The following is a 23,746-nucleotide window of genomic DNA, read 5'->3' as shown; positions in this document are numbered from 1 at the left end:
TAGTCTTTAATAGTAGATTCTAAGATTTGTATTTGATCATGTATATGTTTTTGCTGTTTGTTCTTTGTTATAGAGCCAAAAAGATAGGAGAAGTGGTTTACCAATACTTCTCCGTTTTGGATAGATAACTCTTAGTGTTTTCCAATTTTCCCAGAAGTGGTTAGAGTCTATGGATTCTTCAATTACATTGAGCTGATTTCTGACGTGCTGTTCCTTCTTCTTCCGTAGTGTATTTCTCTCTCTCTCTCTCTCTCTCTCTCTCTCACTCACTCACTCTCTCTCTCTCTCTCTCTCTCTCTCTCTCTCTCTCTCTCTCTCTCTCTCTCTCTCTCTCTCTCTCTCTCTCTCTCTCTCTCTCACTCACTCACTCACTCACTCACTCACTCACTCACTCACTCACTCACTCACACTCACCACCCCCCCCCCCCCCCCCCCCAGGGAGCTGCAAACATCACCCCCTAGCCACATCTGTCACCCTTTCTCTATTTCTGTCTTTATCACTTTTTCTCTCCTTTCTTTCTGTCTGTCCCTTCTTCCCATCTCTGTTCTATCTCACCATCTCTGTTCTATCTCACCTATGTGAGGATTAGCTCACACCTAGCGTTAACACCTACCTAGCGTTAACACCTACCTAGCGTTAACACCTACCTAGCGTTAACACCTACCTAGCGTTAACACCTACCTAGCGTTAACACCTACCTAGCGTAACCACCTACCTAGCGTAACCACCTACCTAGCGTTAACACCTACCTAGCGTTAACACCTAACGTTAACACCTACCTAGCGTTAACACCTACCTAGCGTTAACACCTACCTAGCGTTAACACCTACCTAGCGTTAACACCTACCTAGCGTTAACACCTACCTAGCGTTAACACCTACCTAGCGTAACCACCTACCTAGCGTAACCACCTACCTAGCGTTAACACCTACCTAGCGTTAACACCTAACGTTAACACCTACCTAGCGTTAACACCTACCTAGCGTTAACACCTACCTAGCGTTAACACCTACCTAGCGTTAACACCTAACGTTAACACCTACCTAGCATTAACACCTACCTAGCGTTAACACCTACCTAACGTTAACACCTACCTAATGTTAACACCTACCTAACGTTAACACCTACCTAGCATTAACACCTAACGTTAACACCTACCTAGCGTTAACACCTAACGTTAACACCTACCTAGCATTAACACCTACCTAGCATTAACACCTACCTAGCGTTAACACCTACCTAGCATTAACACCTAACGTTAACACCTACCTAGCATTAACACCTACCTAACGTTAACACCTACCTAACGTTAACACCTACCTAGCATTAACACCTAACGTTAACACCTACCTAGCGTTAACACCTACCTAACGTTAACACCTAACGTTAACATCTACCTAGCATTAACACCTACCTAGCGTTAACACCTACCTAGCATTAACACCTAACGTTAACACCTACCTAGCATTAACACCTAACGTTAACACCTACCTAGCGTTAACACCTACCTAGCATTAACACCTACCTAGCATTAACACCTACCTAGCGTTAACACCTACCTAGCATTAACACCTAACGTTAACACCTACCTAGCATTAACACCTAACGTTAACACCTACCTAGCGTTAACACCCAACGTTAACACCTACCTAGCATTAACACCTACCTAGCATTAACACCTACCTAACGTTAACACCTACCTAGCATTAACACCTACCTAGCATTAACACCTACCTAGCATTAACACCTACCTAGCGTTAACACCTAACGTTAACACCTACCTAGCATTAACACCTACCTAGCATTAACACCTACCTAGCATTAACACCTAACGTTAACACCTAGCATGAGCTGCGTTCAAGTGATAATACAGTGGTAGAAAGGGCTTGCTGGGCGTTCAACCAATCACTACATCCGCTGGCTGGGCTGTGAGTGATCTCGCCGGGAGGTCAACCAATCACTACATCCGCTGGCTGGGCTGTGAGTGATCTCGCCGGGAGGTCAACCAATCACTACATCCGCTGGCTGGGCTGTGAGTGATCTCGCCGGGAGGTCAACCAATCACTACGTCCGCTGGCTGGGCTGTGAGTGATCTCGCCGGGAGGTCAACCAATCACTACGTCCACTGGCTGGGCTGTGAGTGATCTCGCCGGGAGGCCAACCAATCACTACGTTCGCTGGCTGGGCTTTGAGGAAGATGGAGGGCTGGGGTCAGTTACTGAACAGGGTACACACACACACACACACACACACACACACACACACACACACACACACACACACACACACTTCACACACTATTCAGACAGACACTATTCAGACAGAGTCTATTTAGAGTCAGACAGACACTATTCAGACAGACACTATTCAGACAGACACTATTCAGACAGAGTCTAGTTAGTCAGACAGACACTCTTCAGACAGACACTTCAGACAGAAATAAATAACTTAAATATTACATTTACATAAGTATTCAGACAATTTAATCAGTACTTTGTTGAAGCACCTTTGGCAGCGATTACAGCCTCGAATCTTCTTGGGTATGACATTACAAGCTTGGCACACCTGTATTTGGGGAGTTTCTCCCATTCTTCTCTGCAGATCCTCTCAATCTCTGTCAGGTTGGATGGGGAGCATCGCTGCACAGCTATTGTCAGGTATCTCCAGAGATGTTCAATTGGGTTCAAGTCCGGGCTCTGGCTGGGCCACTCAAGGACATTCAGAGACTTGTCCCAAAGCCACTCTCTCATTGTCTTGGCTGTGTGCTTAAGGTCGTTGTCCTGTTGGAAGGTGAACCATCGCCCCAGTCTGAGGTCCTGAGCACTCTGGAGCAGGCTTTCATCAAGGATCTCCCTGTACTTTGCTTTGTTCTTTTTTCCCTCGATCCTGACTAGTCTCCCGGTCCCTGCCGCTGAAAAACATCCCCACAGCATGATCCTGCACCACCATGCTTCACCGTAGGGATGGTGCCAGGTTTCCTCCAATCTTGGTTTCATCTGACCAGATAATCTTGTTTCTCATGGTCTGTGAGTCTTTTAGATGCCTTTGCCAAACTCCAAGCGGGCTGTCATGTGCCTTTCACTGAGCAGTGGCTTCCGTCTGGCCACTCTACCATAAAGGCCTGATTGGTGGAGTGCTGCAGAGATGGTTGTCCTTCTGGAACGTTTTCCCATCTCCACAGAGGAACTCTGGAGCTCTGTCAGAGTGACCTTCTCCCCGATTGCTCAGTTTGGCCGGGCGACCAGCTCTAGGAAGAGTCTTGGTGGTTCCAAATTTCTTCCATTTAACAACGATGGAGGCCACTGTGTTCTTGGGAACCTTCAATGCTGCAGACATTTTTTGGTACCCTTCCCCAGAAGGTGCCTCAAACAATCCTCGATAATTCCTTCAACCTGGTGGCTTGGTTCTTGCTCTGACATGCACTGTCAACTGTGGGACCTTATGTGTGTGCCTTTCCAAATCATGTCCAATCAATTGAATTTACCACAGGTGGACTCCAATGAAGTTGTAGAAACATCTCAAGGATGATCAATGGAAACAGGATGCACCTGAGCCCAATTTCAAGTCTCATAGCAAAGGGTCTGAATACTTATGGAAACAAGGTATTTCTGTTTTCTATTTTTAATACATTTGCAAACATTTCTAAAACCTGTTTTCACTTTGTCATTATGGGGTATTGTGTGAAGATTGATTAGGATTTTTTTAATTTAATTCATTTTCTCCTTCTTCCTCTCTCCTTCTTCCTCTCCTTCTTCTTCTCTCCTTCTTCCTCTCCTTCTTCTTCTCTCCTTCTTCCTCTCTCCTTCTTCTTCTCTCCTTCTTCTTCTCTCCTTCTTCCTCTCCTTCTTCCTCTCTCCTTCTTCCTCTCTCCTTCTTCTCTCCTTCTTCCTCTCCTCCTTCCTCTCCTTATTCCTCTCCTCCTTCCTCTCCTTCTTCCTCTCTCCTTCTTCCTCTCTCCTTCTTCCTCTCTCCTTCTTCTTCTCCTTCTTCCTCTCCTTCTTCCTCTCCTTCTTCCTCTCCTTCTTCTTCTCCTTCTTCCTCTCCTTCTTCTTCTCCTTCTTCCTCTCCTTCCTCTCCTTCTTCTTCTCCTTCTTCCTCTCCTTCTTCTTCTCCTTCTTCCTCTCTCCTTCTTCCTCTCTCCTTCTTCCCCTCTCCCTCTTCCTCTCCTTGTTCCTCTCCTTGTTTCTCTCTCCTTCCTCTCCTTCTTCCTCTCCTTCCTTCTCTCCTTCTTCCTCTCTCCTTCTTCCTCTCTGCTTCTTCTCCTTCTTCTCCTTGTTCCTCTCCTTGTTCCTCTCTTTCTTCCTCTCCTTCTTCCTCTCTCCTTCTTCCTCTCCTTGTTCTTCTCCTTCTTCCTCTCTCATTCTTCCTCTCTCCTTCTTCCTCTCCTTGTTCCTCTCCTTGTTCCTCTCCTTGTTCCTCTCCTTCTTCCTCTCCTTCTTCTTCTCCTTCTTCCTCTTCTTCCTCTCTCCTTCCTCTCCTTCTCCCTCTCCTTGTTCCTCTCCTTCTTCCTCTCCTTCTTCCTCTCTCCTTCTTCCTCTCCTTCTTCCTCTCTCCTTCTTCCTCTCTCCTTCTTCCTCTCCTTCTTCCTCTCTCCTTCCTCTCCTTGTTCCTCTCCTTCTTTCTTTCTCTCTCCTTCTTCCTCTCTCCTTCTTCTTCTCTCCTTCTTCCTCTCCTTGTTCCTCTCCTTCCTCTTCTTCCTCTCTCCTTCTTCCTCTCCTGCTTCCTCTCCTTCTTCTCCTTCTTCCTCTCTCCTTCTTCCTCTCTCCTTCCTCTCTCCTTCCTCTCCTTGTTCCTCTCCTTCTTTCTTTCTCTCTCCTTCTTCCTCTCTCCTTCTTCCTGTCCTTCTTCCTCTCCTTCTTCCTCTCCTTCTTCCTCTCCTTGTTCCCCTTCTTCCTCTCTCCTTCTTCCTCTCCTCCTTCCTCTCTCCTTCTTCTTCTTCTTCTCCTTCTTCCTCTCCTTCTTCCTCTCTCCTTCTTCCTCTCTCCTTATTCCTCTTTCCTTCTTCCTCTCCTTGTTCCTCTTTTTGTTCCTCTCCTTGTTCCTCTCCTTCTTCCTCTCCTTCTTCCTCTTCTTCCTCTCTCCTTCTTCCTCTCTCCTTCTTCCTCTCCTTCTTCTTCTCCTTCTTCCTCTCTCCTTCTTCTTCTCCTTCTTCCTCTCTCCTTCTTCCTCTCCTTCTTCCTCTCTCCTTCTTCCTCTCCTTGTTCCTCTCCTTCTTCTCCTTTATCCTCTCTCCTTCTTCCTCTCTCCTTGTTCCTCTCCTTGTTCCTCTCCTTCTTCCTCTCCTTCTTCCTCTCTCCTTCTTCCTCTCCTTCTTCCTCTCCTTCTCCCTCTCCTTCTTCCTCTCCTTCTTCCTATACTTGTTCCTCTCCTTCTTCCTCTTCTTCCTCTCTCCTTGTTCCTCTCCTTGTTCCTCTCTCCTTCTTCCTCTCCTTCTTCCTCTCCTTCTTCCTCTCCTTCTTCTTCTCCTTCTTCCTCTCCTTCTTCCTCTCTGCTTCTTCTCGTGACACGGTGATGGAGCTTGATTCTGTGTATGAATTGACGGGGTGCCTTCAAGCCCGACGCTAGATTACAATTTCAGAGGACTTGGATATAAACGCTGTCATCACGGCGGCGTATATCCTCATGTTAATTTGTTTGTCAGATTAAATTGTAAATTGTGTCGCGTATCAATCTACCTTCATCTCCTGTTGACATTTTAATGACATTTTAATGACATTTTGAATTTTGTGAAGACCATGGTTCTATGATTGGATTGGATTGTTGTCTTGGGGGCAGAGAATGCTGCCATGGGTAAATTACCCATCTGAAAGGTTTTGGGGTTAGTCTCAAATGGCATCCTATACCCTATATAGGGCACTGGTCAACAGTAGTGCACTATATATATGGAATAGGGTGCCATTTGAGACACGACCGTGGTTTGGCTCTACATGCTGTCGTATGGTAGATCTGGTAAACAGACACAATACTAACTAGTACAGATCTGGTAAACAGACACACTACTAACTAATACAGATCTGGTAAACAGACACAATACTAACTAGTACAGATCTGGTAAACAGACACAATACTAACTAGTACAGATCTGGTAAACAGACACAATACTAACTAATACAGATCTGGTGAACAGACACAATACTAACTAATTCAGATCTGGTAAACAGACACAATACTAACTAATACATATCTGGTAAACAGACACAATACTAACTAATACAGATCTGGTAAACAGACACAATACTAACTAGTACAGATCTGGTGAACAAACACAATACTAACTAATACCGCATGTGTTTGTGTGCGTGTGTTCATGTCTGTATTTATGTATATACAGTATGTGTCCATGTATGGATGTGTGTGTGTGTGTGTGTGTGTGTACAGTTGAAGTCGGAAGTTTACATTTACATTTTACATTTTAGTCATTTAGCAGACGCTCTTATCCAGAGCGACTTACAGTAGAGTGCATACATTTTATTACATTTTACATACTGAGACAAGGATATCCCTACCGGCCAAACCCTCCCTAACCCGGGCGACGCTATGCCAATTGTGCGTCGCCCCACGGACCTCCCGGTTGCGGCCGGCTGCGACAGAGCCTGGGCGTGAACCCAGAGACTCTGGTGGCGCAGCTAGCACTGCGATGCAGTGCCCTAGACCACTGCGCCACCCGGGAGGTCTGTTTACATACACTCATGTTGGAGTCATTAAAACTCGTTTTTCAACCACTCCACAAATTTCTTGTTTAACAAACTATAGTTTTGGCAAGTCGGTTAGGTCGCTCTTTGTGCATGACACAAGTAATTTTTCCAACAATTGTTTACAGACAGATTATTTCACTTATAATTCACTGGATCACAATTCCAGTCGGTCAGAAGTTTACATACACTAAGTTGACTGTGCCTTTAACCTGTCTGGCTCTGGCGTTCCGCTAGCGGAACTCCTCCCACATTCCACTGAAAAGGCAGAGCGCGAAATTCAAAATATATTTTTTAGAAATATTTAACTTTCACACATTAACAAGTCCAATACAGCAAATGAAAGATACACATCTTGTGAATCCAGTCAACATGTCCGATTTTTTCAATGTTTTACAGCGAAAACACCACATATATTTATGTTAGCTCACCACCAAATACAAAAAAGGACAGACATTTTTCACAGCACAGGTAGCATGCACAAAGCCAACCTAACTAACCAAGAACCAACCAAACTAACCAAGAAACAACTTCATCAGATGACAGTCTTATAACATGTTATACAATAAATCTATGTTTTGTTCGAAAAATGTGCATATTTGAGGTATAAATCAGTTTTACATTGCAGCTACCATCACAGCTACCGTCACAAATAGGACCGAAGCAGCCAGAGTAATTATAGAGACCAACGTCAAATACCTAAATACTCATCATAAAACATTTCTGAAAAATCGATGGTGGACAGCAAATTAAAGACAAACATCTTGTGAATCCAGCCAATATTTCCGATTTTTTTAAGTGTTTTACAGCGAAAACACAATATAGCATTATATTAGCTTACTACAATAGCCTACCACACTACCGCATTCATTCATCAAGGCACGTTAGCGATAGCAATAGGCACGTTAGCGATAGCGAATAAACCAGCAAAAGATATATAATTTTTGACTAACCTTGATAAGCTTCATCAGATGACAGTCCTATAACATCAGGTTATACATACACTTATGTTTTGTTCGAAAATGTGCATATTTAGAGCTGAAATCAGTGGTTATACATTGTGCTAACGTAGCATCTTTTTCCCACAACGTCCGGATATTTTTCTGACACTTTTTCTGACACACATATTCTGACCAAATAACTATTCATAAACATAACTAAAAAATACATGTTGTATAGGAAATGATAGATACACTTGTTCTTAATGCAATCGCCGTGTTAGAATTCTAAAAATAACTTCATTACGACATCCAGCTTAGGTATAGCGAGAGAGTACCCAAAATCTGGGCGCAAACGACTAGTACAACATGTTCGACAGATATATGAAATAGCATCATAAAATGGGTCCTACTTTTGCTGATCTTCCATCAGAATGTTGTACAAGGGGTCCTTTGTCCAGAACAATCGTTGTTTGGTTTTAGAACGGCCTTTTTCCCTCTCGATTTAGCAAGCACACTTGCCAAGTGGCGCGAATCTCTCCATCGTCAACAAACTCAGAGAACGGAACACGGCAAAACTCCTGAAAAAATGTCAATAATCTGATTAAACTATATTGAAAAAACATACTTTACGATGATATTGTCACATGTATCAAATAAAATCAAAGCCGGAGATATTAGTCGTCCATAACGACAGCTTATCAGAAGGCAAATCCAGGTCCCTTCTCGCGCTCTCCAGAAAACAGGAAACTGGTGACACGTCATGCCAAGAGCTATTATTCGAGCCCAGATCAAGTTACACACTCAATTTCTTCTCTCACTGCTTGTCGACATCTAGTGGAAGACGTATGAAGTGCATCTAAACTAATAAATATCAAGGACTTTAATAGGCAGATCCTAGAACAGTGCATCGATTTCAGATTTTCCACTTCCTGTCAGGAAGTTTGCTGCAAAAGGAGTTCTGTTTTACTCACAGATATAATTCAAACGGTTTTAGAAACTAGAGAGTGTTTTCTATCCAATAGTAATAATAATATGCATATTGTACGAGCAAGAATTGAGTACGAGGCCGTTTAAATTGGGCACGATTTTCCCCCAAAGTGAAAACAGCGCCCTCTGTCCTCAACAGGTTTTACAGCTTGGAAAATTCCAGAAAATGATGTCATGGCTTTAGAAGCTTCTGATAGGCTAATTGACATAATTTTTGTCAATTGGATGTGTACCTGTGGATGTATTTCAAGGCCTACCTTCAAACTCAGTGCCTCTTTTCTTGACATCATGGGAAAATCAAAACAAATCAGGCAAGACCTCAGAAAATAAATTGTACACCTCCACAAGTCTGGTTCATCCTTGGTAGCATTTTCCAAATCCCTGAAGGTACCACGTTCATCTGTACAAACAATAGTACGCAAGTATAAACACCATGGGACCACGCAGCCGTCATACCGCTCAGGAAGGAGACGCGTTCTGTCTCCTAGAGATGAACGTACTTTGGTGTGAAAAGTGAAAATCAATCCCAGAACAGCAAAGGACCTTGTGAAGATGCTGGAGGAAGCAGGTACAAAAGTATCTATATCCACAGTAAAACGAGTCCTATATCAACATAACCTGAAAGGCTGCTCAGCAAAACCGCCATAAAAAAGCCAGACTACGGTTTGCAACTGCACATGGAGACAAAGATCGTACATTTTGGAGAAATGTCCTCTGGTCTGATGAAACAAAAATAGAACTGTTTAGCCATAATGACCATTGTTATACTTGGAGGAAAAAGGGGGAGGCTTGCAAGCCGAAGAATACCATCCAAACCGTGAAGTACGGGGGTGGCAGCATCATGTTGTGGGGGTGCTTTGCTGCAGGAGGGACTGGTGCACTTCACAAAATAGATGGTATCATGAGTAAGTAAAATTATGTGGATATATTGAAGCAACATCTCAAGACATCAGTCAGGAAGTTAAAGCTTGGTCTTAGATGGGTCTTCCAAATGGACAATGACCCCAAGCATACTTCCAAAGTTGCGGCAAAATGGCTTAAGGACAACAAAGTCAAGGTATTGGAGTGGCCATCACAAAGCTCTGACCTCAACCTACAGAAAATTTGTGGGCAGAACTGAAAAAGCGTGTGCGAGCAAGGAGGCCTACAAACCTGACTCAGTTACACCAGCTCTGTCAGGAGGAATGGGCCAAAATTCACCCAACTTATTGTGGGCGGCTTGTGGAAGGCTACCCAAAACATTTGACCCAAGTTAAACAATTTAAAGGCAATGCTACCAAATACTAATTGAGTGTATGTAAACTTCTGACCCACTGGGAATGTGATCAAATAAATAAAAGCTGAAATAAGTAATTCTCTCTACTATTATTCTGACATTTCACATTCTTAAAATAAGTGGTGATCCTAACTGACCTAAAACAGTGAATTTTTACTGGGTTAAATGTCAGGAATTGTGAAAAAACTGACTTTAAATGTATTTGGCTAAGGTGTATGTAAACTTCTGACTTCAACTGTATACGTGTGTGTGTGTGTGCGTGTGTGAAGATCAACAACAAGATCCCTTGGCAGGCTGAAGAGGCTGGGGGTGAGTGTGCATCGTGACTGCGGCTGCCAGGTTGAGTGGGAGTAGGGTGGTAATGGGAGGCATGTGGTTGTGTGTGTGTTGGGGGGGGGGGGCCTGAGACAGAGCCCTGAGACAGAGCCCTGAGACAGAGCCCTGAGAAGAACAATCGATGCAGCGTTTTGTAGCTGGTACAGCCCATTTAGAGCTAGCTAACACTAAGAAAGCAAAATACATAAATCGATACTTGGAGTCAAAGACAATATTCTACTTATCGTTATGTCTATAAAATGTCTGCCACAACTAGCAGGTTTTATTTTGTATAACTTTACACGTGTATTTTGTGAGTCCTCCTCTGTAAATGTAATTTGCCTCGTCGATAAGGAGAGTCTCATTTCGTACAAGCGCATTTGTTTCCACGTTTCCTCTTTTTCGCCTCTCCTCGATTACCTTTGACCTTTTTCAAAAGAAAGAGAGGACGGAGAAGTCAAACAATTTGCACAGTGTAACGACATTCCTCCTCCTCTTCATACGAAGAGGAGGAGTAGTGATTCGACCAAAGTGCAGCGGGGTGTGAATTCATAATGATTTATTAGACAAGACAAAAAACGAACTAACTTGAATAACTAACAAAATAACAAAACGGAGTAGACAGACCTGGACATGCGAACTTACACAAAACGAAGAACTCACGAGCAGGAAAATGACTACACAAAAGAACGAACGTACAAACAAACCGAGACAGTCCCGTGTGGCGCGACAAACACAGACACGGGAGACAATCACCCACAAACAAACAGTGTGAAAACACCTACCTTAATATGACTCTCAATCAGAGGAAATGAAAACCACCTGCCTCTAATTGAGAGCCATATCAGGTCACCCTAAACCAACATAGAAACAGAAAACATAGACTGCCCACCCAACCTCACGTCCTGACCAACTAACACATACAAAAACTAACAGAAAACTGGTCAGGAACGTGACACACAGCCTTCCACCTGGTAAAAATAATGTTTTTCCCCCCCCACATTTTGTTGTGTTACAGCCTGAATTCAAAATTGAGATTTTAAATAATACCCCATAATGTAAAAGAGAATTACGTTTTTCGAAATGTTTTCAGATTAGTGAAAAAATGAAAAGCTGTCAAACTCCTATATAATTTCAGGAGTAAAAATGCCTTCAGAAAGTATTCAAACCCTTTGACTTATTCCACATTTTGTTGTGTTACAACCTGAATTTAAAATGGATCAAATATATCACCCATATACACACAATACCCCATAATGACAAAGTGAAAACATGTGTTTCAAAAACATAATTTACAGAAGTATTCACACTCCTGAGTCAATACGTGTTAGAATCACCTTTGGCAACAATTACAGCTGTGAGTCTTTCTGGGTAAGCTTTGCACACCTGGATTGTACAATTTTGTTGATCATTGCTAGACATCCAAGTCTTGCCGTGGATTTTCAAGACGATTTAAGTCAAAACTGTAACTAGGCCACTCAAGAATATTCAATATCTTCTTCGTAAGCAACTCCAGTGTATATTTGGCTTTGTGTTTTCGGTTATTGTCCTGCTGAGAGGTGAATTTGTCTCCCAGTGTCTGTTGGAAAGCAGACTGAACCAGGTCTTCTTCTAGGATTTTGCCTGTGCTTAGCTCTATTCCGTTTATTTTTATCCTAAAAAACGACCTAGTCCTTACTGATGACAAACATACCCATAACATGACGCAGCCACCACTATGCTTAAAAATATAAAGAGTGGTACTCAGTGATGTGTTGTGTTGGATTTGCCCCAAACATAACGCCATGTATTTAGGACATAAAGTACATTTATTTTTCCAAATTTTTTACAGTTTTACTTCAGTGTCTTATTGCAAACAGGATGCATGTTTTGGAATATTTGTATTCTGTACAGGCTTCCTCTTTTCACTCTGTCAATTAGGTTAGTATTGTGGAGTAACTACAATGTTGTTGACCCATCCTCAGTTTTTTCCTATCACAGCCATTAAACTCTGTAACTGTTTCAAAGTCTCCATTGGCCTCATGTTGAAATCCCTGAGCGGTTTCCTTCCTCTCCAGTAACTGAGTTAGGAAGGACGCCTGTATCTTTGTAGTGACGGGATGTATTGATACACCATCCAAGGTGTAATTAATTACTTCACCATGCTCAAAGGGATATTCAATGTTTGCTTTTTTGTTTTTTACATATCTACCAATTGACTCAAGACCTTTCATCTTTTCATTTTTAATTAATTTGCAAAAATGTCGAAAAACATAATTTCACTTTGACATTATGCTGTATTTTTATTTATTTTTTTACCTTTATTTAACTAGACAAGTCAGTTAAGAACAAATTCTTATTTTCAATGACGGCCTAGGAACAGTGTGTTAACTGCCTTGTTCAGGGGGCAGAACGACAGATTTTTACCTTGTCAGCTCAGGGATTCAATCTAGCAACCTTTCGGTTACTGGCCCAACGCTCTAACCACTAGGCTACCTGCCGCCCCGCCACCTGCCACCGGTATTGTATGTAGGCCGGTGACACAACATCTCAATTGAATCCATTTTAAATTTAGGCTGTAACACAACAACATGTGGATGTGGGCTGTAACACAACAACATGTGGATGTGGGCTGTAACATAACAACATGTGGATGTGGGCTGTAACACAACAACATGTGGATGTGGGCTGTAACACAACAACATGTGGATGTGGGCTGTAACATAACAACATGTGGATGTGGGCTGTAACACAACAACATGTGGATGTGGGCTGTAACATAACAACATGTGGAGTGGATGTGGGCTGTAACACAACAACATGTGGAGTGGATGTGGGCTGTAACATAACAACATGTGGATGTGGGCTGTAACACAACAACATGTGGAGTGGATGTGGGCTGTAACATAACAACATGTGGATGTGGGCTGTAACATAACAACATGTGGATGTGGGCTGTAACACAACAACATGTGGAGTGGATGTGGGCTGTAACACAACAACATGTGGAGTGGATGTGGGCTGTAACACAACAACATGTGGATGTGGGCTGTAACACAACAACATGTGGATGTGGGCTGTAACATAACAACATGTGGAGTGGGCTGTAACACAACAACATGTGGATGTGGGCTGTAACATAACAACATGTGGAGTGGATGTGGGCTGTAACACAACAACATGTGGATGTGGGCTGTAACATAACAACATGTGGAGTGGATGTGGGCTGTAACACAACAACATGTGGAGTGGATGTGGGCTGTAACACAACAACATGTGGATGTGGGCTGTAACACAACAACATGTGGATGTGGGCTGTAACATAACAACATGTGGATGTGGGCTGTAACATAACAACATGTGGAGTGGATGTGGGCTGTAACACAACAACATGTGGAGTGGATGTGGGCTGTAACACAACAACATGTGGATGTGGGCTGTAACATAACAACATGTGGATGTGGGCTGTAACATAACAACATGTGGAGTGGATGTGGGCTGTAACATAACAACATGTGGAGTGGATGTGGGCTGTAACATAACAACATGTGGATGTGGGCTGTAACACAACAACATGTGGAGTGGATGTGGGCTGTAACACAACAACATGTGGATGTGGGCTGTAACATAACAACATGTGGATGTGGGCTGTAACATAACAACATGTGGAGTGGATGTGGGCTGTAACATAACAACATGTGGAGTGGATGTGGGCTGTAACATAACAACATGTGGAGTGGATGTGGGCTGTAACACAACAACATGTGGATGTGGGCTGTAACACAACAACATGTGGAGTGGATGTGGGCTGTAACACAACAACATGTGGATGTGGGCTGTAACATAACAACATGTGGATGTGGGCTGTAACATAACAACATGTGGATGTGGGCTGTAACACAACAACATGTGGAGTGGATGTGGGCTGTAACACAACAACATGTGGATGTGGGCTGTAACATAACAACATGTGGATGTGGGCTGTAACATAACAACATGTGGATGTGGGCTGTAACATAACAACATGTGGATGTGGGCTGTAACACAACAACATGTGGAGTGGATGTGGGCTGTAACACAACAACATGTGGATGTGGGCTGTAACATAACAACATGTGGATGTGGGCTGTAACACAACAACATGTGGATGTGGGCTGTAACACAACAACATGTGGAGTGGATGTGGGCTGTAACATAACAACATGTGGATGTGGGCTGTAACACAACAACATGTGGATGTGGGCTGTAACATAACAACATGTGGATGTGGGCTGTAACACAACAACATGTGGATGTGGGCTGTAACATAACAACATGTGGAGTGGATGTGGGCTGTAACATAACAACATGTGGAGTGGATGTGGGCTGTAACATAACAACATGTGGAGTGGATGTGGGCTGTAACACAACAACATGTGGATGTGGGCTGTAACACAACAACATGTGGAGTGGATGTGGGCTGTAACACAACAACATGTGGATGTGGGCTGTAACATAACAACATGTGGATGTGGGCTGTAACATAACAACATGTGGAGTGGATGTGGGCTGTAACATAACAACATGTGGAGTGGATGTGGGCTGTAACACAACAACATGTGGATGTGGGCTGTAACACAACAACATGTGGAGTGGATGTGGGCTGTAACACAACATGTGGAGTGGATGTGGGCTGTAACACAACAACATGTGGATGTGGGCTGTAACACAACAACATGTGGATGTGGGCTGTAACACAACAACATGTGGAGTGGATGTGGGCTGTAACACAACAACATGTGGATGTGGGCTGTAACACAACAACATGTGGATGTGGGCTGTAACACAACAACATGTGGATGTGGGCTGTAACACAACAACATGTGGATGTGGGCTGTAACATAACAACATGTGGAGTGGATGTGGGCTGTAACACAACAACATGTGGAGTGGATGTGGGCTGTAACATAACAACATGTGGAGTGGATGTGGGCTGTAACACAACAACATGTGGATGTGGGCTGTAACACAACAACATGTGGATTGGATGTGGGCTGTAACATAACAACATGTGGAGTGGATGTGGGCTGTAACATAACAACATGTGGATGTGGGCTGTAACACAACAACATGTGGATGTGGGCTGTAACACAACAACATGTGGATGTGGGCTGTAACACAACAACATGTGGAGTGGATGTGGGCTGTAACATAACAACATGTGGATTGGATGTGGGCTGTAACATAACAACATGTGGATGTGGGCTGTAACACAACAACATGTGGATGTGGGCTGTAACACAACAACATGTGGAGTGGATGTGGGCTGTAACATAACAACATGTGGAGTGGATGTGGGCTGTAACATAACAACATGTGGATGTGGGCTGTAACACAACAACATGTGGATGTGGGCTGTAACATAACAACATGTGGATGTGGGCTGTAACACAACAACATGTGGAGTGGATGTGGGCTGTAACACAACAACATGTGGATGTGGGCTGTAACACAACAACATGTGGATGTGGGCTGTAACACAACAACATGTGGATGTGGGCTGTAACACAACAACATGTGGATGTGGGCTGTAACACAACAACATGTGGATGTGGGCTGTAACACAACAACATGTGGAGTGGATGTGGGCTGTAACACAACAACATGTGGATGTGGGCTGTAACACAACAACATGTGGATGTGGGCTGTAACACAACAACATGTGGATGTGGGCTGTAACACAACAACATGTGGATGTGGGCTGTAACACAACATGTGGATGTGGGCTGTAACACAACATGTGGATGTGGGCTGTAACACAACAACATGTGGAGTGGATGTGGGCTGTAACACAACAACATGTGGATGTGGGCTGTAACACAACAACATGTGGATGTGGGCTGTAACACAACAACATGTGGATGTGGGCTGTAACATAACAACATGTGGAGTGGATGTGGGCTGTAACACAACAACATGTGGATGTGGGCTGTAACACAACATGTGGATGTGGGCTGTAACACAACATGTGGATGTGGGCTGTAACACAACAACATGTGGAGTGGATGTGGGCTGTAACACAACAACATGTGGATGTGGGCTGTAACACAACAACATGTGGATGTGGGCTGTAACACAACAACATGTGGAGTGGATGTGGGCTGTAACACAACAACATGTGGAGTGGATGTGGGCTGTAACACAACAACATGTGGATGTGGGCTGTAACATAACAACATGTGGATGTGGGCTGTAACACAACAACATGTGGATGTGGGCTGTAACATAACAACATGTGGATGTGGGCTGTAACACAACAACATGTGGAGTGGATGTGGGCTGTAACACAACAACATGTGGAGTGGATGTGGGCTGTAACACAACAACATGTGGATGTGGGCTGTAACATAACAACATGTGGAGTGGATGTGGGCTGTAACACAACAACATGTGGATGTGGGCTGTAACACAACAACATGTGGAGTGGATGTGGGCTGTAACATAACAACATGTGGAGTGGATGTGGGCTGTAACACAACAACATGTGGATGTGGGCTGTAACATAACAACATGTGGAGTGGATGTGGGCTGTAACATAACAACATGTGGATGTGGGCTGTAACATAACAACATGTGGATGTGGGCTGTAACACAACAACATGTGGATGTGGGCTGTAACACAACAACATGTGGAGTGGATGTGGGATGTAACATAACAACATGTGGATGTGGGCTGTAACATAACAACATGTGGAGTGGATGTGGGCTGTAACACAACAACATGTGGATGTGGGCTGTAACACAACAACATGTGGATGTGGGCTGTAACACAACAACATGTGGATGTGGGCTGTAACATAACAACATGTGGATGTGGGCTGTAACACAACAACATGTGGATGTGGGCTGTAACACAACAACATGTGGATGTGGGCTGTAACACAACAACATGTGGAGTGGATGTGGGCTGTAACACAACAACATGTGGAGTGGATGTGGGCTGTAACATAACAACATGTGGATGTGGGCTGTAACACAACAACATGTGGATGTGGGCTGTAACACAACAACATGTGGATGTGGGCTGTAACATAACAACATGTGGATGTGGGCTGTAACACAACAACATGTGGAGTGGATGTGGGCTGTAACACAACAACATGTGGATGTGGGCTGTAACACAACAACATGTGGATGTGGGCTGTAACACAACAACATGTGGATGTGGGCTGTAACACAACAACACGTGGAGTGGATGTGGGCTGTAACACAACAACATGTGGAGTGGATGTGGGCTGTAACATAACAACATGTGGAGTGGATGTGGGCTGTAACATAACAACATGTGGAGTGGATGTGGGCTGTAACACAACAACATGTGGATGTGGGCTGTAACACAACAACATGTGGATGTGGGCTGTAACACAACAACATGTGGATGTGGGCTGTAACATAACAACATGTGGAGTGGATGTGGGCTGTAACATAACAACATGTGGATGTGGGCTGTAACACAACATGTGGAGTGGATGTGGGCTGTAACACAACAACATGTGAAGTGGATGTGGGCTGTAACACAACAACATGTGGATGTGGGCTGTAACACAACAACATGTGGATGTGGGCTGTAACACAACAACATGTGGATGTGGGCTGTAACATAACAACATGTGGAGTGGATGTGGGCTGTAACATAACAACATGTGGATGTGGGCTGTAACACAACAACATGTGGAGTGGATGTGGGCTGTAACACAACAACATGTGGAGTGGATGTGGGCTGTAACACAACAACATGTGGAGTGGATGTGGGCTGTAACACAACAACATGTGGATGTGGGCTGTAACACAACAACATGTGGATGTGGGCTGTAACATAACAACATGTGGAGTGGATGTGGGCTGTAACACAACAACATGTGGATGTGGGCTGTAACACAACAACATGTGGAGTGGATGTGGGCTGTAACACAACAACATGTGGATGTGGGCTGTAACACAACAACATGTGGATGTGGGCTGTAACACAACAACATGTGGAGTGGATGTGGGCAGTAACACAACAACATGTGGATGTGGGCTGTAACACAACAACATGTGGATGTGGGCTGTAACACAACAACATGTGGATGTGGGCTGTAACACAACAACATGTGGATGTGGGCTGTAACACAACAACATGTGGAGTGGATGTGGGCTGTAACACAACAACATGTGGAGTGGATGTGGGCTGTAACACAACAACATGTGGATGTGGGCTGTAACACAACAACATGTGGAGTGGATGTGGGCTGTAACACAACAACATGTGGAGTGGATGTGGGCTGTAACACAACAACATGTGGATGTGGGCTGTAACACAACAACATGTGGAGTGGATGTGGGCTGTAACATAACAACATGTGGAGTGGATGTGGGCTGTAACATAACAACATGTGGATGTGGGCTGTAACACAACAACATGTGGAGTGGATGTGGGCTGTAACACAACAACATGTGGAGTGGATGTGGGCTGTAACATAACAACATGTGGATTGGATGTGGGCTGTAACATAACAACATGTGGATGTGGGCTGTAACACAACAACATGTGGAGTGGATGTGGGCTGTAACACAACAACATGTGGATGTGGGCTGTAACATAACAACATGTGGATGTGGATGTGGGCTGTAACACAACAACATGTGGATGTGGGCTGTAACACAACAACATGTGGATGTGGGCTGTAACACAACAACATGTGGATGTGGGCTGTAACACAACAACATGTGGATGTGGGCTGTAACATAACATGTGGATGTGGGCTGTAACACAACAACATGTGGAGTGGATGTGGGCTGTAACATAACAACATGTGGAGTGGATGTGGGCTGTAACATAACAACATGTGGATGTGGGCTGTAACACAACAACATGTGGAGTGGATGTGGGCTGTAACACAACAACAACAACACGTGGAGTGGATGTGGGCTGTAACATAACAACATGTGGAGTGGATGTGGGCTGTAACATAACAACATGTGGATGTGGGCTGTAACACAACAACATGTGGATGTGGGCTGTAACACAACAACATGTGGATGTGGGCTGTAACACAACAACATGTGGATGTGGGCTGTAACACAACAACATGTGGATGTGGGCTGTAACACAACAACATGTGGATGTGGGCTGTAACACAACAACATGTGGAGTGGATGTGGGCTGTAACATAACAACATGTGGATGTGGGCTGTAACACAACAACATGTGGATGTGGATGTGGGCTGTAACATAACAACATGTGGATGTGGATGTGGGCTGTAACACAACAACATGTGGAGTGGATGTGGGCTGTAACACAACAACATGTGGAGTGGATGTGGGCTGTAACACAACAACATGTGGATGTGGGCTGTAACACAACAACATGTGGAGTGGATGTGGGCTGTAACATAACAACATGTGGATGTGGGCTGTAACACAACAACATGTGGAGTGGATGTGGGCTGTAACATAACAACATGTGGATGTGGGCTGTAACACAACAACATGTGGAGTGGATGTGGGCTGTAACACAACAACATGTGGATGTGGGCTGTAACACAACAACATGTGGAGTGGATGTGGGCTGTAACACAACAACATGTGGAGTGGATGTGGGCTGTAACACAACAACATGTGGAGTGGATGTGGGCTGTAACATAACAACATGTGGATGTGGGCTGTAACATAACAACATGTGGATGTGGGCTGTAACATAACAACATGTGGATGTGGGCTGTAACACAACAACATGTGGAGTGGATGTGGGCTGTAACATAACAACATGTGGATGTGGGCTGTAACATAACAACATGTGGATGTGGGCTGTAACACAACAACATGTGGATGTGGGCTGTAACATAACAACATGTGGAGTGGATGTGGGCTGTAACACAACAACATGTGGAGTGGATGTGGGCTGTAACATAACAACATGTGGATGTGGGCTGTAACATAACAACATGTGGATGTGGGCTGTAACACAACAACATGTGGATGTGGGCTGTAACACAACAACATGTGGAGTGGATGTGGGCTGTAACATAACAACATGTGGATGTGGGCTGTAACACAACAACATGTGGAGTGGATGTACGGTCGCAGGTAGACTGCAGGAGACTTTTGAAGTAGTCTAATCAGATGAAAACATTGTGACTGGTTGTGTTTATACCACAAATAAAAGGTTATACATTTTTTATTTTACTGTTTGCAATTCACAAATTGTTATTTTGATTCCCATGATTCGATTCACTGCAATTTAACCGAACCCCCCAACTACTACAAAAGGCAAAGCACATCATTCAAAGACAAGCTTCATATGAATTACTGTAAATAACTCACTATTTATTTTTATACTTAATATTTTGAGAAATGTGACGAGGGGCATCTGTTATATAGTAAGTTCAATTGGTATGGCCTAAACCAGACCAATGGGGGAGCTTTTTGAGCTGCGTGTCTCATGTCTTGACTGTGTTTTTTCATGCGCAATGACGCACCTGGCCTCTCCGCTTCCACCTGGCCTCTCCGCCTCCACCTGGCCTCTCCGCTTCCACCTGGCCTCTCCGCTTCCACCTGGCCTCTCCGCTTCCACCTGGCCTCTCCGCTTGCACCTGGCCTCTCCGCTTCCACCTGGCCTCTCCGCTTCCACCTGGCCTCTCCGCTGCACCTGGCCTCTCCGCTGCACCTGGCCTCTCCGCTTCCACCTGGCCTCTCCGCTTCCACCTGGCCTCTCCGCTGCACCTGACCTCTCCGCTGCACCTGGCCTCTCCTCTTCCACCTGGCCTCTCCGCTTCCACCTGGCCTCTCCGCTGCACCTGACCTCTCCGCTGCACCTGGCCTCTCCTCTTCCACCTGGCCTCTCCGCTGCACCTGGCCTCTCCGCTGCCTATCAGCTCTTCCTCTATGTTGATTTATGTAGAAAATTGGTGCAGATGTGAAAGATTGTATGTATGGTATGACTGCTAGTTAGCCTATTGCAGATGTGGACAAACCTACCACTACTGTCACTATGACTAGAGGGCAGGATAGAGTTGACTGCATAAGGGAAGTACCAAAACACCTTTTAAGGGGAGGAGCATGCAGGGAGATGAGGACATGTTGCTATATGGAAGAAATTAAATAGTAACGCCTGCAAAATGTGGAATGTAAACCAGGGAAACATACACTACCATCCCCTGTGCCCAATAAAAAAAAATCACACAAACAACACTAAAGCAAAAAAAACTAACATTTTTGGACCAGCCCCCCCAGTAAATGTACAACTGTCCCTTAGTAAAACCAATTAAGAATCTCCCATTGAATCCCAAGCGGACCTCTTGACTGTATGGTATGCTGCCACCTCCTGGTGACAACTACAACTTCACCTATTAAACAGGTGTCTTTCTGTAGAGTACCCAAATCAACCCATAGCCTCTCGCCTTACCCGTTATGTACTGTATAGGTGACAAGATGGTACCATAGCCATTATACCTATCCTACCCCTTTTAAATGGAGTCAAGTGCATACATACTGTCGTTTACTCTACAAAACCAAGAGGAAGACACATAACAAGACAATTAGTCAGCTCAGAGATAGCATACCGTCTACTCTACAGTAGGGTTGCAACAATTCTTTGGAGGATTTCCTGATTTCCTGCTTATTCCCTCCTAATTCCTTTAATCTTTCAACCGGGATTTCTGGAATCCCAACCTACAGCAACACCAGTCTTACCTGAGATCATCTGCCTAAGCCTAACCTTGACCCCGAACCCTGACCCCGAACCCTAACACTGAACCCTAACCCCTACCTCGAACCCTAACCCCTACCTCGAACCCTGACCCCGAACCCTAACACCGAACCCTAACCCCTACCTTGAACCCTAACCCCTACCTCGAACCCTAACCTTAACTCAAACCCCGAACCCTGACCTCGAACCCTGACCTCGAACCCTGACCCTGAACCCTGACCCCGAACCCTGACCTTGAACCCTGACCTCGAACCCTAACTTTAACTCAACCCCCTAACACCTAACTCGAACACTGACTTCGAACCCTGACCTCGAACACTGACTTCGAACCCTGACCTCGAACCCTGACCTCGAACCCTGACCTCGAACCCTGACCTCGAACCCTGACCCTGAACCCTGACCTCGAACCCTGACCCCGAACCCTAACACTGAACCCTAACCCCTACCTTGAACCCTAACCTTAACTCAAACCCAAACCCCGAACCCTGACCTCGAACCCTGACCTCGAACCCTAACCCTGAACCCTGACCTCGAACCCTAACCCTGAACCCTGACCCTGAACCCTGACCCCGAACCCTGACCTCGAACCCTGACCTCGAACCCTAACTTTAACTCAACCCCCTAACACCTAACTCGAACACTGACTTCGAACCCTGACCTCGCACCCTAACCTCGAACCCTAACCTCGAACCCTGACCTTGAACCCTAACCCTGTTTACTCACTGACCTTTGCCCTTCACCCCTAGAACTCAGAGGACCCAGAGTGTGGGTCAGGAGCCCCTGAAGAGGCAGGGGTCGTCGTCTGCAGGTCGCGCCCCCCAGCCCCTCTCCGCTCAGGCCATCAAGCACATCTGGGTACGCACCGCCCTCTTCGAGAAGGTCCTGGACAAGGTCGTACAGTACATCGTGGATAACTCCAGGTAAAAGAAAATGGCAACTTCTGCATTAACTTACACTGCACTGTATGCAAAGAGCAAGATCTTGTCAATGTCTGTTCCAGTCAATTTAATTATCTTTTGTTCTTCACACTACTCTCTAATTTCATTCCCTCCTTTGTCTCGCATGAGGCCGAATGGAGTCATTTGAGTGTTGGTTTTCATTGTTTGACTCAATGCTCTTTTGTTGTTTCTCTACATTGCGTGTGTGTGTGTGTGTGTGTGTGTGTGTGTGTGTGTGTGTGTGTGTGTGTGTGTGTGTGTGTGTGTGTGTGTGTGTGTGTGTGTGTGTGTGTGTGTGTGTGTGTGTGTGTGTGTGTGTGTTGTCTCTACAGTAAGTACTATGAGAGGGAGGCTCTGATGCATGACTCAGTGTTTGGACCCATCCTGGCATGTCTACTGGGTAAGTTGGCCCTAAGAGCTGTTATAATGCTACATTGGGTTGTTATAACACCCCTGTGGACTGTTATAATGCTACATTGGGTTGTTGTAATGTCCCTACAGACTGTTATAATGCTACATTGGGTTGTTATAATGTCCCCACGGACTGTTATAATGTCCCTACGCGCTGTTATAATGCTACATTGGCTTGTTATAATGTCTTTATGGACTGATATAATGCTACATTGCATTGTTATAATGTCCCTACGGGCTGTTATAATGCTACATTGGGTTGTTGTAATGTCTCTATGGACAGCTGTTATAATGCTACATTGGGTTGTTATAATGTCTCTACGGACTGTTATAATGCTACATTGGGTTGCTATGTGTCTACGGACTGATATAATGCTACATTGGGTAGTTATAATGTCTTTACGGCCTGTTATAATGCTACATTGGGTTGTTATAATGTCTCTATGGACTGATATAATGCTACATTGCATTGTTATA

General features: G+C 44.6%; 1 protein-coding gene across 1 annotated transcript in view; it reads left to right on the top strand.

Moving 5' to 3' along the window:
• sgsm2 (small G protein signaling modulator 2) overlaps positions 1-23,746 on the top strand; it is a gene marked incomplete at its 5' end in the record, with an annotated part of 94,412 nt that overhangs the window by 9,880 nt on the left and 60,786 nt on the right. The window contains 2 exons of the mRNA XM_038987821.1: positions 22,676-22,840; positions 23,191-23,258. Of these exons, the coding sequence (XP_038843749.1) occupies positions 22,676-22,840; positions 23,191-23,258 (233 nt within the window). The remainder of the gene's footprint in view (positions 1-22,675; positions 22,841-23,190; positions 23,259-23,746) is intronic.

Source organism: Salvelinus namaycush, unplaced genomic scaffold, assembly GCF_016432855.1.
Source record: "Salvelinus namaycush isolate Seneca unplaced genomic scaffold, SaNama_1.0 Scaffold866, whole genome shotgun sequence".
NCBI lineage: Eukaryota > Metazoa > Chordata > Actinopteri > Salmoniformes > Salmonidae > Salvelinus > Salvelinus namaycush.
The sequence above is the reverse complement of the archived record's forward strand: the minus strand, read 5'-3'. Positions and strand labels throughout refer to the sequence as shown.